Consider the following 16,313-nt stretch of genomic DNA (forward strand, 5'->3'; position numbering starts at 1 on the left):
TGGTGTCACTTTGAGGACTAAGATGCACCTGACCCAAACCTAGTGAAGATGCACCTTCACGAGGATGCAGAACATTAACTTTGTGGTGCCAACTGATTGAGCTGTCCCGTAAGAGTAAGGTCCTAAGCCTTCAAATCTCAAAAACTATTCTTGCAAGGTGTTTGGTTACGTCTGAGAAGTGTCTGTAACTATGTCCTCTATGAATACATATGCGTGCACACACATATCTGAATATACATGTACATATAGATACTTCTGTCGATGCAGACATATGTACTCACCTGTGCATGTAAAATTTTAATGTATTTCTTTCCAGTCTGTGTTATGTGGTATGCACATGTGTACCATATATTTATTTTAAAGAAGTGGGCTCATGACCATTATACACTTTTGTACCTTACTCTTTTTTTCACTAAATAGTATATCAAGAGCTGCTGTAGGTTCAGTAATTCTATATCACTGGCAATCAGAGAAGCCAAACTAACCCTGGCAATCTAAGAGCTGGCAGATGATGCAGCCAGATTGCTCTTAAATCCTAATAAACCCTATAGCTGCCTTATGCAATGGAGGGTCATCCAAAGTTGGTATCTTTGAAATTAAGAAAGGAGGCAGTTCTCTTATTGTGGCTAGGTAAAAAATGTGGCAAAGTTTCCAAATAGGGACAGTTTAATGTCAGAATGTATCACTGACAGAGGCTCTTAAATTGACTTCCTTGGACTTTAAATACAGTGACCATGCCCCACCATAGGCAGTAAAAGATCATACAGAAAGTGAGAGGATATACTTAGGGACTCAAGTTTCTTTCTAGCCCTACGAGTCTACTTAGAAAGTCATAGGTCACTAGTCAACACAGTAATGTTTAAACATTTCTCACTTGAGTAGATCTCCTTTATACTGAAAGTCTAATTCAAACTATACAAAATGGAATCCTGATTTTCCCCTCAAATCTGCATCTTCGTTGGAGCCTTCCCCATCTCAGGTGAAGGTAACTGACCTTTTGTGTTACCCACGCTGAAATCGCTCAGACATCCTTGACTTCTTTCTTTCACAGGCTCCATCCAATCTACTAGGAAGTTCTGTCAGCTCTAACTTAAAAATACATCTATAACCAACCACTTCACCGTTTTTAACAGTACTATCCTGGTCCAAGCCACCCTCATCTCTTGCCTATAAAATGCATCAGTCTCCCAACTAGACTTTCTGCTTCTTCCCTTGTGCCCCGCACTCCATCTTCTAGCCAGAGTGACTCACTTAAAATGTAAGTCAGATCAGGTCTCTCCACTGTTCAAAACCCTCCAACAGCTCCCTGTCGCTTGGAGTGAAGGCCAATGGACTCCTATCGTGCAACTCAAAGTGTGGTCCATGGACTGGTGCTAGTCTGCAAACTGCTGGTTACTAGTTCACGACGAAATAATTTAAAATAGAATGCAAAGTTAACATTTAGAAACTTTTATAGTAATTTGATGACAGTAATTTTACGTGACTCTAATAATAAAACAGAGTCCCTAGGTGCTGCAAAGAAAACAAAATTCCTCACAACTGGACCAATCAGCAACAATACGATAAATAGAGAAAAGATGGAAGTTGTCAAGGATTTCATTTTACCTGGATCCACAATCAACACCAATGGAAGCAACTGTCAAGAAATCAAAACATGTATCGTACTGGGCAAATCTGCTGCAAAAGACCTCTTTAAAGTGTTAAAAAGCAAAGATGTCACTTTGAGGACTAAGATGCACCTGACCCAAACCATAGTGTTTTCAATCGCCTCGTAGACGTGCAAAAGCTGGATGATGAATAAGGAAGACAGAAGAAGAACTGACACCTCTGAATTGTGGTGTTGGCAAAGAATATTGAATATACCATGCACTGCCAAAAGAACAAACAAATCTGTCTTGGAAGAAGTACAACCAGAATGCTCCTTAGAAGCAAAATGGTGAGACCACCTCTCACATACTTTGGACTTGTTATCAGGAGGAATCAGTCCCTGGAGAAAGACATCATGCTTGGTAAAGTACAGGGCCAGTGAAAAAGAGGAAGACCCTCAACAAGATGGATTGCCACGGTGGCTGCAACAGTGGGCTCAAGCATAACAATGATTGTGCGGATGGCACTGGACTGGGCAGTGTTTCATTCTGTTGTACACAGGGTCACTATGAGTCAGAACTGACTCAACGGCACCTAACAACAACAGGTGGCTCAAAAAGTTAAGCACTTAGCCAGTAGCCAAAAGGCTGGTGGTTCGAACACACCCAGAGGCGCCTTGGAAGACAGGCCTGGTGATCTGCTTCCAAAAAGTCACAGCCTTGAAAACTCTATGGAGCAGTTCTACTCTGACACACATGGGGTGCCATGAGTGGAACTGACTTGAGGGCAACTAACAACAACAATAATGAAACATTTATTTTGTGTGTTTTTTTAAAATCATTTTTCTAGTAGTTTATTTTCATCGTATTTAACAAAAGCATTGGTCTGCAACGGGTTAGGGAAAAAAAACTTTTAAAACCTGGTAGTTTCACGTAATGTAGCTTCACATAATGGGCCCTGTTCCCCCTCTGAGTTCACTGCCTGTTCTCCCCTGCTCTGCTCCAGCCTACCCTGCCTTCTTGCTGTTCCTCACACATAATTATCCCTGGGTTATTCCACTGCCCTTCCCCCTAGATCCACTATGGTGACCTCTCTCACCTCCTGTGAGTTTTGTTTAAACCTCACTTCCTCACTAAGATCCGACCTGACCACCCTATCCAAAATAGCGACCCGATTCCCAACCCACCCCGGCACCCCTGACTCCCTCACCCTTCTCTAGTTATTCTTCTGCTGTAACCTACATCAGCTTCTAACATACAGTATAAATGACTCATTCATTTCATTTTAAATGTAGAAAGTAATTATGGGGGCATGTGTGGTAGGGGGAAAAAGAGGTATTGTAGAAAAGGAAGAAGGCAGGATTATCCAAAGAAGGAGATGACAAAAACTCCCTAGAGCAAAACACTCCATGTGGTTTTTCTTCAACTTAAAAGAAAGCATCTCATGTCTCCAAAACATGACCTTACTTGTTTGGAAAGGGTGGTAGGGCAAAGCAGGCCATCCTCTGACAGAACATGCAGCTTCGGGAGGGCCTCATTAAAGCAGTCAGGGAGGAAGGACACCCGGCCCAGACAGATCTGTCAGATCAACCCTGGTGATCACCAGGTGACAAAAGCCACAGCCTGCTCTGTCTGGCTGGCTCCCTATAGATCCATCAGGTGTTAGGCAACATTATCATGCTACTCCATATGCAAAAACAAGAGGACCTGCCCTTATGAAGTAAGAAAACAATGAGTATTAAATATCTTCTAGGTGCTAGCAAAGCAGCACGGACACTGAAAATCAGCAAAGTTCTTAAAACCAGGTCCAGCTGGGGTTTGCACCCAGATCTCTTGATTCAAGCCTGATGCTCTTTTCACAGTATCACAGCTGCTTCTCAGACTGCTGGGGGCTGTAGAAGAGGCAGCACCATCAAACCTGAAATAGTCAAGCCCATGCCTGGATTTCTGTTTGTTCTGTAACAACTGGGCTCCTTCAGCTGAAACCACAGCCACTTTTTAATTCCCCAGATCTCTCTTTTGCCTAGGGATGCCTCCGAGGGGCAAAGGGCCATCACATCAGGCAAGTTCCTTTTGTTTCTAGAAAACACTATGTTCCAAATTCCAAATAGCCAATTTCTAAGTATACTTTTTGAAACAGCCTGTTAGTAAGTTTGGGCCAGCATATCCATTCATTTTATATCATTAGGCTCTGGGCCCCAGTTTCTTTATATGAGGTGCAGTGGTAAAATGAGATGATCGCTATGTTCACCCCTGGGATAACTCTAGGACCCTAATTCTCAGCCTAGCCCAGGGGCTCTTAGTCACCAGCCACAGTTATCAGATCAGGTTGATGAGCAGTAGTTATTGGGTGTGAAGCCACCAAATCCAGGGCCTGTCACACTGGAGAAAAGCACTTGACTAACCCAAGTCTTTATTACAAGGGCCAAAACTCACAAGTGATCATGCCACACAGTGAATGGGCAACAGGAGACTAGTTCACTTAACCCCAATAAACAGACTCTTACAGGCTCCATCAGCATTCTGTGACTGCCTGTAACCATTACCTAGACAATCCAATGGCTTTCTAACTGGCCTCCCTGCTGCCTTCAGTCTACCTTTCATCTTCTAAACTGCTTTGAGAAAGCTCTTCCTAAAACTCAAATCTGATCATGACATTTCTCTACATGAAGACTCTCGATGGTTTCTCATCGCCTGTGGGATGACAGTTATACTTCTTAACAAGACACACCACACTTTCCCCAACTAATTTTCTGCCTGCCTTTCTAGCCTCAACATCTCTCCCCGCACCCTACAGCCCGTCACAATTACATAACTTGCTACACCTCACAAGGCATGTAAGACAAGGCATGCCATGGTGGCACGAATGTGTGATCACTGGCTCACGGGCCACGCCGTTCCCTCCACACTCAGTGTACTCAGAGCTTTCTCATCCTGCAAGCTTGGCTCAAACAGGCCTCTTCCAGTGAAGACTGCCCCACTGAAGACTGAACCATTCTTCCCTTTGTGCCTCTCTTTCATGCCACTGAAGTTGGCAAAACACACTGTAGCAAATCTGAAGGACTCAATGGCAAAAATATTTTTATTCATATTTTTTGTTAAAAACAAAGCCAGATTATTAACTGGTAATGACAGCCTGGAGTCCCAGTGCGACAATGGTTAAACGTGTGGCTACTAACTGAAAGGTTGATGGTTCGAACCCACCAGCTTCTCCACAGGAGAAAAGATGTGGCAGTCTGCTTCCACAAACATTTCAGCCTTAGAAACGCTATGGGACAGTTCTACTCTATCCTATAAGGTCACTACGAGTCAAAATCGACTCTACGGCACGTAACAACGACAAAAAACAATGACAGCTAAATCCTTTCATCATCCAAAGACAAAAAGCATTATTAAAGATTCATCGACTCACCAGTTTTAATGGAGAATCTGTTCACTAAATGTAGGGCTTATTTAGTGGGAACAGATATATATGAACCTTTGCCATTGATCAGTTGATGCTTTAATGACATAGAACAAAACAGCATTAAAATATTAATGCCACTAACCATTGCTTTGTCATTTTACTGCAGCTGTATGAAAAATGCAAGCAAATCATTTCCAGCATTAGAGTAACATCAAGAGAAGATGTGCTTAATCTTAACTACGTTGCTTAAAAATTTCTGGGCACAATGAACCCTTTTTCCATGAAACCATCTTTTTATCGACTATAACTGAGTGGACAATAAGGTGAAATTAAAATTAGACCTTATTTTCACTATGTAAATTACACTGTCACAATAACAAATTTTTCTGCTAATACTGGCTCTGAACTGAAAAAAGATTTTCAAAAATTTCACTTTTTTTTTTTTGAATAACACTTTATTGTGATTTAGGTGAAAGTTTACAGAGCAAATTAGTTTCCAATTCAACAATTTATACACAGTTTACTTTGTGACATTGGTTGCAATCCCCTCAACGTGCCAGCACTCCCCCTCTTTTTCCCTGGGTTCCTCATTCCCATCTGCCCAGCTTTCCTGCCCCTTCCTGCCTTCTGAACTTTGTTCTTGGGTAAATGGTGCCCTGTCAGTCTTGTATAGTTGATTGTTCTGAGGTGCACTTTCCTATCGGGTGTTATTGTTCACTTCATAGACCTGTCTATTGTTTGGCTATAACGTGATCTCTGGGACTGGATTCAGTTTCCAGTTTGAAGGGTGTCTAAGGGTCACAGTCTCAAGGGTTCTCCTAGGCTCTATGAGACGAATAAGTCTAGTCTTTTTTATGAATTTGAATTTTGTTCTATGTTTTTCTCCCACTCTGTCCAGGACCTACTATTGTGATCCTGGTCAGAGTGGTCGGTAGTGGTAGGCAGGCATCATCTAGTTCTTCTGGTGTCAGGCTAGTGGTCCATTAGTCTTCTGGATTGTTCCCTTGAGTCTTTGGTTTTCTTCACTCTTCTTCGCTCCAGATGGGAAGAGACCAGTTGTTGCATCTCGGATGGCCGCTCAGAAGCTTTTAAGACCCCAGGTGCTACTCACCGAGGTAAAATGTAGAACATGGTCTTTATGGACTATGTCATGCCAAAATGTCCTGGAGGACCCCTGAGGCTTTGGTCCTAAGCCCTCAAGTCCAGTGATTCAATCCTGTAAGGTATTTGGTTACAGCTAAGAAGTTTTCATGACTGTGCCACCTGTATGCTCTGTTGTATAGATCAGTATGTTTGCAGTACATACAGATATGTATGTAGAAATACCTACTGCCAAAATTGTCTGTTTGTGAGTGTACTTCCCTATGCCACCTGTTCAGCTTACATATCTACCCATAGATCCACTCAAAAATTGTTATTTCTGTTGTTGCAGGATTGTATACGTAATAGTGTTTACCAATGTTGCCTATTACTCTTGAGTATCTCTCAGTGTCTTCCTTAGCCTTGGTCATTTTGTGCTGATTTCCTCCATATGTATATTGTCTTTCCCTTCACCAAAATTAATATGCATCTACTATTTAGTTAGTGATTTTCCTTCCCTCCCACTCCCATCTCTGATAACTATCAAAGAATGTTTCTATGTGTAAACCTTTTCTTGACTTTTTATAATCGCAGTCCCATACAATATTTGTCGTTTTGTGACTGACTTATTTCACTCAGCATAATGTCCTCCAGGTTCATTCATGTTGTGAGATGTTTTGCAGATTTGTTGTTATTCTTTAACGTTGTGTAGTATTCCAATGTGTGTATATTCCACAGATTGTTTATCCATTCATCCGCTGATGGGCATTTAGCTTGTTTCCATCTTTTTGCTATTGTGAATAATGCTGCAATGTACATGGGTGTGCATGTCTATTCGTGTCACAGCTCTTGTTTCCCTAGGATATATACCTAGGCATGGGACTGCTGGATCACATGGTATTTCTATTTCTAGCTTTTTAAGGAAGTGCTATACTGTTTTCCTAGTGGTTGCACCATTTTACATTCCCATCAGCAGTGTGTGAGAGTTCCAATCTCCTCGTACCTCACCAGCAATTGGTGTTTTCTGTTTTTTAGATCAGTGCCATTATCGCTCGCATGAGATGTATCTCACTGTAGTTTTGATTTACGTCTCTCTAATGGCTAAAGATAGCAGACATCTCTTCATGTGTTTGTTGCCCATCTGAATATCTTCTTTGGTGACGTGTCTGTTCATGACCTCTACTCATTTTTTTTTCTTTTTACTATTGTGCTTTAAGTGAAAGTCTACAATTCAAGTTATTCTCTCATACAAAAATTTATACATACATTGTTTTGTGACCCTACTTGCTCTCCCTATACTGTGACAGCATACTCTTCTTTTCCACCCTGGATTTCCTGTGTCCATTCAACCAACTCCTGACCCTCTCTAGCTTCTCATCTCGCCTCCAGACGAGAGCTGCTCATATAATCTCATGTATCTGCTTGAACTAAGAAGCACACTCTTCACGAGTATCATTCTGTGTCCCATAGTCCAGTCTAATCTTTGTCTGAAGAGTTGGCCTCAGGCATGGTTTTAGTTTTGGGCTAACAGCAAGCCCAGGGGCCAGGTCTTCCAGGGTCCCTCCAGTCTCAATCAAACCATTAAGTTTGGTCTTTTCACTAGAATTTGAGTACTGCACCCCACTTTTCTCCTCTCTACCCATTTTTCAATTGGATTGTTTGTCTTTTTGTTGTTGAGGTGTTGAATGTTTCGATGACTTTTACAGATTAATCCCTTGTCGGATATGTCATTGCCGAAATTTTTTTCCTAGTCTGTAGGTTCTCTTTTTAATCTTTTGGAGGAGTCTTTTGATGTGCATAAGTGTTTAATTTTTAGGAGGTCTCAGTTGTCTAGTTCATCTTCTGCTGTTTGCGCATTTTTAGTTATGTTTGATAGTCTATTTATGCCATAAATTGGGGCCCCTAGGTTTGCCTCTATTTTTTTCTTCCATGATCTTTACAGTTTTAGGTTTTACATTTAGGTCTTTGATACATCTTGAGTTAGTTTTTGTATATGGTATTAGGTATAGACCTTGTTTCATTTTTCTACAAAGGGATATCCAGTTTTTCCAGCACCATTTCTTAAGAAACTATCTCTTCCCCGTTTGATGGATTTTGATATTTTTTCAAAGATTAACTGTCCATAAGTGGATGGCTTTACTTCTGGGTTCTCAATTCGGTTCCACTAGTCCTGTGTATCTGTCATTGTACCAGTACCAGGCTGCTTTGATCACCTTGGCTTTATAGTAGGTTCTGAGATTGGGAAGTATGAGGCCTACTATTTTGATTCTTCTTCTTCAGTAATGCTTTGCTTATTTAGGGCCTCTTTCCTTTCCATAAAGTTGGTGATTAGCTTTTCCATCTCTTTAAAGAATGTGGCGGGAGCATGGATAGGGACTGCATTGTATCTATGGATCGCTTTGGGTAGTATTGATAGTTTTACAATGTTAAGTCTTCCTATCCATAAGGATGGTATGCTCTTCCATTTATGTAGGACTCTTGGTTTCTTGCAATAGTGTTTTGTAGTTTTCTTTGTATAGGTCTTTTAGGTCCCTAGTTAGATTTATTCCAAAGTATTCTATCTTTTTAGGGGCTATTATAAATGGTATTGTTTTCCTAATTTGCTTTTTGAAGTTCTCTTTGTTAGTGCAGAGAAATCCAACTGAAAAATCTCACTTCTTTTTGAAGTCAAACCTGCATATTATTCTTGTCATTTCTCTCTGTCTCACCCCACAGCCAGTCAATCATCAAATTCTGCTAATTTTAGCTTCTAAATATTTTATTCCTCAGATTTCCCCACCATAAGCCACCATCTGACTTCAGGCTGCCATCTAAACTTCCTGCCTAGATTATTGTATCACCTTGACCCACATTCTGTCAACCTTTCCTACACATAAAACCTGATAATGCAGTTCCCTTGCTCAAAACCCTTCAATGACCCCCCATTGCCTGTCCCTTTCCCTTCCACATATATTTACCAAGTCCCTACTATGTGCCAGACACTGTCATGGAACCTTCAGATGAAACAAGCTCCTTAATAAGACCCACAAGGGGCTCCTTAGTGTGGTCCTTGCATCTTCCCTCATCTGCTAGTCACACCTCAGTTCTTCAGTCTATTGATCTGATCTGCTCTGTGTTCTGTGAACTCATCATCCTGTCTCTGGCCTCTGTGTCTTGTCTAGAATGCCTTTCCTTGCATCATCCCACCCTATGGGTCTTTAAAACTCTAGGAGCCACTTCTATGGAAGCTTTCTTTAACCCTCCACATCCCCTCCTCCACTACTTGGGTGCCCCTGCTCTGAATGTCCATAAAGCCCTGTGCACACTTACACCACTGTACTTCTCATACTCTATGATTGTTTTCCATTCTGAGTCAGTTTCTTCAACTCAAACTTTAATCTCATTAAAGATAGGGTCTTACCCATCTTGGTATTCCCCATGCCTAACCCAGTACCTGACACCCAGTAAGCGCACAGTGAACGTCTGCTAAGTGAATTACAAATAAGTAAAGCAGACTGAGAGATGAAACAGACTCTTCTACTTTCAAAACATTTTAGATTAAAACTGACATTAGGTATACGGATACGCTCAGTTTATGCAAATCACATTTCTCCCATATGATGCAGCTCCAGAGAATGCTGGCATCCAACGGCATTGTTTGTCATTGCTACAACCTCTTCTAACCAGGAATTCCCATGAGGATGGCCTGGACTATCCAGCTTTCTTCCTTGATCAATTCGTTTATAAGACTGTCAGACCATAAAAAGTATTTCATAGCTTAACACAACCCTGAAGGAGTGGCCATTAGCAACCAGGCACATGAGCCATGACTCAAACCATAACACAAACATCTCTGTGTAGCAGGTGTGTAAGTGAGAAGACAAAAAACAAAAACACAAGAAACTCAGCATTACAATGAAAATCCTTAAAAAGAAAAGTGCTATAAATGGTGCTGGTCTGAAGGCAAATGATCCAAAGGTGGCCCAAAGGATGGCTGTATGTGGAGAAAAAAATGTAAGAAATTTCCACAGCAAGCTCTGTTATTGTGGAGCTTTGTGCAATTTTCTGGCTCTCCTTGGTCTAAGGTTTGAAATGTTCCCATCTCAACAGAATTTACCAGAAGAGCTAGAATAAGTGCCAAAGATATACTAATAAACACTATATGGGGGATCTCAGAGGGAAACATCTTTAATTAATTTGGAAAATCTTTATAGACGAGATGGTGTTTGAGAGGGGGTGGAAGGGCATATTACATTAAGACAGGTAGAAATAGTGGGCAGCAAGAGGGAGGACAACTGAGCGGAGAAAATTTCATTCACCAGGACAGTATAATGATAAGGAGAAATTATTTCCTTAATGGGCTGGTGTAAGAGGCCCTCTTTGTTGAGATGCTTTGATATGTACCATAGGGGAAAATATCTGAGTTTTCAGGGCCTAGTGCCGAGTAGAACTACTTTGCATTCGGCAAGAAGAAGGATTTGCTTGTTATTCCAGAGAGGAAAGAAAAGAAAGTAAAAAAAAAAGTGGAGTAAGCACTGGAAAACAAGGTGGTTTTTCAATTAAATGAAAACCAGCTGAGGAGAATAACTGGCAGCCACGCCTAGAGAACAAGATATAAGAATGTTTCTTTGTTGTTTCAGATAACTCCAACCATATCTCATAGTCTTTTTTGGTTTGTTTCCTTGTCAAGTTAACCTGTTTTGTATTGCTTTGTTTTTAATTTACTAAAACCTCATCACATCATCATCATCATTATCAACAACAACAGTCATCCCTCAGCCCCCAAGTGTAATGTTGCTGAAAATGGATACTGGTCCCCTCTTACTTGCCTTGATGACATGGCCCTATGGAAAAAAATCTAGGTTGTCCATATTGTTGATGGATGGCCCAGTGTACTTAGAACACTGGTCCTAAAAACTGGAAATTCAGCAAGTGGCTGTGTGAGAGACCTGCTTATTCAGTTAAAAATCAGTTTGAAGGAAGTCTTATCAAAGCCAAACCCTTGTCTACATAAAATATGGTGCCTCTGAGTTCAGGTTTTATAGGCTAAGTGCTGCATAAATGCAATAAAAACTTATGATACTGTTTTCCTTGCAATAAATATCCACTTTAGCAAATTGGACGGTAGAAGGAAACTGGATTCCAGAAAGTATAAATATCTATAACCCAGAACTGTGCAAACCCCGTGCAGGCTCAGGTTCAGCGACCCTAGACTAGCCTGTTAGCAGTTGGCTGTGAGACCCCAGGCTTCTCTGGAGGTTTTCACCAAAAGAGGCTGGCTGGGCTGTCTGCACAAGGAGAAGGGCCAAAGCCAATTCACAGCTGGAGGTCCATGTCCTCCATTCCCTTTGCATCTTTGCTTAAAATGATCACCCGAAATACTGATGGGTTTACAGAGGCTCAATAGAACAGCCTGGAAGAGTAAAACCTGTTTGCTTTCTTAACACAAAAATAAAATAGAGTCATCTTCAAAATGAGATTCGTGGCACTGAGAGTGAGCCCTTGGGATTCCACTCACAAGATCAGACGTCCTCCCTGGCAAAGGAAGGATGACCACATGTGGGGATGGTAGAGGTGCTGAACTGTCACCACAGGGAAGGTTAATGACTCCTGTGTGTGTGTGCACAAAACACACACCCTCTGTCATACACACACACCTCTCTCGCACACATACAATAGGAATTGTCTTCATCCAGAAAGATGGTGACAAAAAATGTTAGCCTGTCTATAATCTGGGAGAAGTAGCGAAGGATGGGTAGGTCACTAGGTAGAGGTGACTGTATTATAATATCTTATGCTTGGCAGAAAAGCAATAAAAATGTGTTATTCAGGCACGATTGGTTTTAAAGAAGGGGGGGTTCCTTAAAAACACAGAGGGGGTCTTTGATGCAAAAGGAAGCCAAGCAGTGGGCAGCATGGGTTCCTTACCTCCTCTCCCACCTCGATGTCCCGCACTGCATGCAGTAAGAGGTGGGGTCCATTGAACACAATCGAACAGTTGGGGTCACAGCTGTGGTTGAGCAAGGACATACTAAGGGGAAGAAAAAAAGAAGAGGGAGACCATTATGGCTGAGCAGATAGAGCTCAAACAGCTACATTTAATGAACACTACAGGCAAAAGAAACTTGAGCTTGTGGGAAGAGTAAGGTGGACATGGCCTCAGTGATGGAGTGCTCTGTGGCATTCACAGAAAGGCGACCAGCCCACCTCACATGAAGTAAAATGCTGTCCACGATGGAGACTAATGAGGAATGTTTGTTAATAGAACATTTTCTGAGCCTTTTTCCAAGGTAGAGGTGAGGAGGCAACTGTCTCATTAGAAACCACCCACTAAGGCAACCTAACATGAAGATGGGAAAAAAACTGACCGACAATGAAATAATATCTGAGCCAATTGAATGTAGCAGTAATCACTGTATCCAAGATACCACTGACCTTTCGCACACAGGATCTCATTTGTTGAGCTCCTTTGGAGGAACTGTCACCTCTGCTGTGGATATTCTATATCTATATTCCATATTCTATATCCACAACTAGACTGAAAAATGATTAGGACTACCTCCATAAAACAGAATGCTGAGGTTATCTTCCTAACTAGTTCCTGATGCATTCTGGGCCTTGGTCTAGTAATATGATTACCCTGGAGGTGCATTTTTACCATCTGGGAAATGGGCTGAACTTAAGTCGCCGCCATAAATTGATAATAAATTATAATAATTTAAGTGAGCACTTTGTTAGCACATAAGCATGTATTATCAAATTTAATCATCACAACAATCTTACAAGGATCATTTATAGATAAAGAATCTGATACATTGAAGTTAAATGACTTGTCCACGGACATACAACTAGTAAGTGTTGACTGAGTTTGAATCAGGTGGTCTTAACTCAGAACTTATCTCTGAACCACTAGTTACTGCTTTTTGAGAACCACTACAAATAGCCTATGGTACTTTTGAGAAATAATAAAAGAAACTAAATTCTTAGATTCACAATTAATTATAAGAAAGAGTATGTTTATATTTGAACTCCAAAACAAACAAACACGTTACCACTAAGTCGATTCTGACTCATAGTGACCCTATAGGACAGAGGAGAACTGCCCCATAGGGTTTCCAATCTTTATGGAAACAGACTGCCACATCTTTTTCCTGCAGAGCTGCTGGTGGGTTCAAACTGCTGACCTGTTGGGCAGCAGCCGAGCATGCAACCACTGCGCCATTAGTGCTCCTTCATTTGGACCGTAATGGCATAAAAACAAAATGAAAGTGGGAATGACTCTGTAGTGCTTCTGGCAGGGCAGTCTAGTAGCTCCGTCACCAAAGTTCACTTCAGCGATAGCTGGAGATGGCACTTCAGAAGGCCAAGCCCTCAAGCTTTCCTTGCCTCCTGGAGCAACGGGGCTCAGAGTACACGAACCCAACAGACGAGACGAACCCACTGGGACAGTCCAGCAAGTACAATGAAATAATCATGTGCTTCAGCCCTGGAGGTGGGGGAATAAGATCAGGGCAGTGGCGGGGTGACTAAATCTTAGCCTGATTGTTTATTAGCACCCACAATCCTTGACTTCTTACCCTAAAGTGCCCCTGAGAACTAGAATTTAGGTCTGAGATCTGTCTCTGTTACTACCACAGCACAAAATGTGGGGTTATAAAATTGCTTAAACTTAGCATTTTCTATTTTCTTGTAATTTATCATTAAGCATCAAGCTTGGACCTTGAACCAGCTGCTGCAATAGCTGTTCTAACTACCGCCAAAAGGCTGGGGAGCTAGGTGGGAACTAAAGTGGTTCCTTCCAGTAAATGAAATACCGTTTACCATACCTAGGATATAGGCCAACACCAACTTCCTGCATCTCTGCATTACAGATGGTGAAAGAGTTACAGATCACCTGTAAAAACAAGGGAGAGACAATCAGGATTACCAGCGGCACTTAAGAAACCTCATAGGCAAGAGAATGAAAATTTTCAAAATAAAACGTAGGAGACTTTTAGTAGTTGCTTTGGAAAGATCCAAATGAAACAGGGATGCTCTTTCATTTGCAAAAAAACCTATCTGGGATACACTCTCCTTAAGAGCAACAGTTGGTTAAGTGCAGAAATACCAACATCCTATAATAAAAACACAGGATTAAACCAGTACTGGGCCTATTAATTTCAGTCTAATCCCCCACAAAAGTTACACAGTTACATGAAACGTTCAAAATGCAGAACACACATAAGCTGTTTATTGAGAACTAGACTCCTACCATATCAGATTTTTCACTCAAACTGCCTGCAGTTTCCAAATGCTGCTGTGTATCTGAGGAGTAACAGCAGCCTGCCTTTTATTACTATAAAGAGTGAAGTACACCCAGAGTGGGTCTGGGATTAAAAAACGACAGCCACAATGAGCACAGGACGGCATTCAGTCAACCTCGAGTTTACTAGGCACACGGAACCTCGCACACAGCACGGTTCTAGCCCCCATCACTGAGTTCAAGGAACTTAAAACCTCATTTGCAGGATAAGGCAAATGTATGAGGGTGGTAAGAGCATTGGACCTGGAATCAGAAATCCTTCGTCCTGGTCACACATCACTGCCTGATACAGGTGTTGGGGAGACAGCAGTGTACCTTCATGGAGCATATATTCTAGTGAGGAAGACTGATGAAAAACTCAATGATAGATAAATTGTCAGAAGGGATGAATAAGGAGGAAAATAAAGTGTAGTAACAGAGGGAAAGACTGCAGGGAAAATGGTAGTCAGGAAATCCTCTAGGATGAAGTAACATTTAAGGAGAGACCTGAAGGAATTAACATGTACACATCTAGGCAATGAGAGATCATGTCAGGAAAAAGAGCAAGTGCAAAGGCCCTGAGGTAGGAATGTGCTTGATGTAGGTGTAGAGTAACAGCAAGGAGGCTCCTGTGACTAAAGCAGATTATGTAAAAAGAAGAAAGGTGGAATCTGAGATCAGAGAGGTAGCTAGATCATTCAGGGCCTTATGGCCATATGAAGGACCTTGGATTTTATTCTGAATGGGACAGAACGCCATTAAGGGATTCTGAGCCAAGGAATGAAGGCATCTGGTATCTGTTTTTATACGATCACTTTGGGTGTTGTGCCAAGAATGCGCTGTAAAAGGGCAAGGGTGGAAGGAGAGAAACCAAGCAGGAGGGTGCAGCAACAGCCCAGATGAAAGATGATAGTGACTGGGATGTTGGTAGCAGTAGATGGGGCAGATGGGGTTGGTACTGCCAACAGGATTTACTAATGGTTTGTTTACGGGGAATAAAAAGAGTTAAGGAGAATGCTAGAGTTTTTGGCTTGAGCAAGTGGAAGATTATAGTCTTGGAAGATTATAAATGTGACCGTGAAAAGAACAGATTTGGTTGCAGAGCTGGGAAGTCTAATAGTTCTGTTTTAGTTACATTTGAAATGGTCTATTAGATACCCAAGCTAAGACTAAGAGTGAGCAACTGGGGTTCAGCGGAGCAGTTAGGGCTAAGTATATAAATTTAGGATGAAACAGAGCAAAGCTCATCCAAAAGAAAGTCGAAGAGGAGACCATAGGGCTTGTGATGAACTAGTGACTACAAATGGATGCTGGTCATTTTATAGAGTTTCTGTAAAGGAAAAAGCAGTGACAATGAATTTCTCTAAATCAGGTTGATATGAAAGTACATAAAGTATGAAAAAGCATTCAGTCCTTTGAGACTCTTCCACTGCTCCAAAAAGCTTTTATATGAAATTGAGTGCAAACTATGATTTGGCATTTTTCCTCTAAAAGTCTGATAACACTGCAGTTTCAAATCAGGAAATAAACCGATGCACACACACACATTTTAAACACATACTAGTTAAATGGTTAAAAGGGCATCTGTTTTGCATTAAGCTGCAACAGTATACTGCCTATATATATTTGAAAGTATAAAATGGATGGTAAAAATACAGAACAAAAAAGCCAGTGTTCTTTTTTTTAGAAACTTCAAACATTTTTAAATGGGCATGAATTTTTTTGGGGGGATAGATATGAATTTTAACATATATTAAGGTATATTTAGGACTTTATCAGAAGTAAATAACCAACAAAAAACCAGTCCAAACAGAACTAATTTGCTAACTTTTGAATCAAACCAAAATTAAACATTAATTTTTTTCTGAACTATGAATCAAATTAAAGGTTTTTCCAAAATAGATTTATTCTGGTGGAATTTTAAAAAGGAACAGCTAACAAGAGAAACGTCAACATACCTATCTCCTTCTCCAGGAAACAT

At 41.1% G+C, this 16,313-nt stretch overlaps 1 protein-coding gene across 1 annotated transcript in view; it reads right to left on the reverse strand.

Moving 5' to 3' along the window:
• Positions 1-16,313, reverse strand: part of SMYD3 (SET and MYND domain containing 3) — an 816,669-nt gene that overhangs the window by 181,459 nt on the left and 618,897 nt on the right. Inside the window, exons 6-7 of the mRNA XM_004375869.2 lie at positions 13,878-13,945; positions 11,980-12,082 (exon numbers count right to left, since the gene is read on the reverse strand). Of these exons, the coding sequence (XP_004375926.1) occupies positions 11,980-12,082; positions 13,878-13,945 (171 nt within the window). The remainder of the gene's footprint in view (positions 1-11,979; positions 12,083-13,877; positions 13,946-16,313) is intronic.

Source organism: Trichechus manatus, unplaced genomic scaffold (genome assembly GCF_000243295.1).
Source record: "Trichechus manatus latirostris isolate Lorelei unplaced genomic scaffold, TriManLat1.0 scaffold00039, whole genome shotgun sequence".
Classification (NCBI taxonomy): Eukaryota; Metazoa; Chordata; class Mammalia; order Sirenia; family Trichechidae; genus Trichechus; species Trichechus manatus.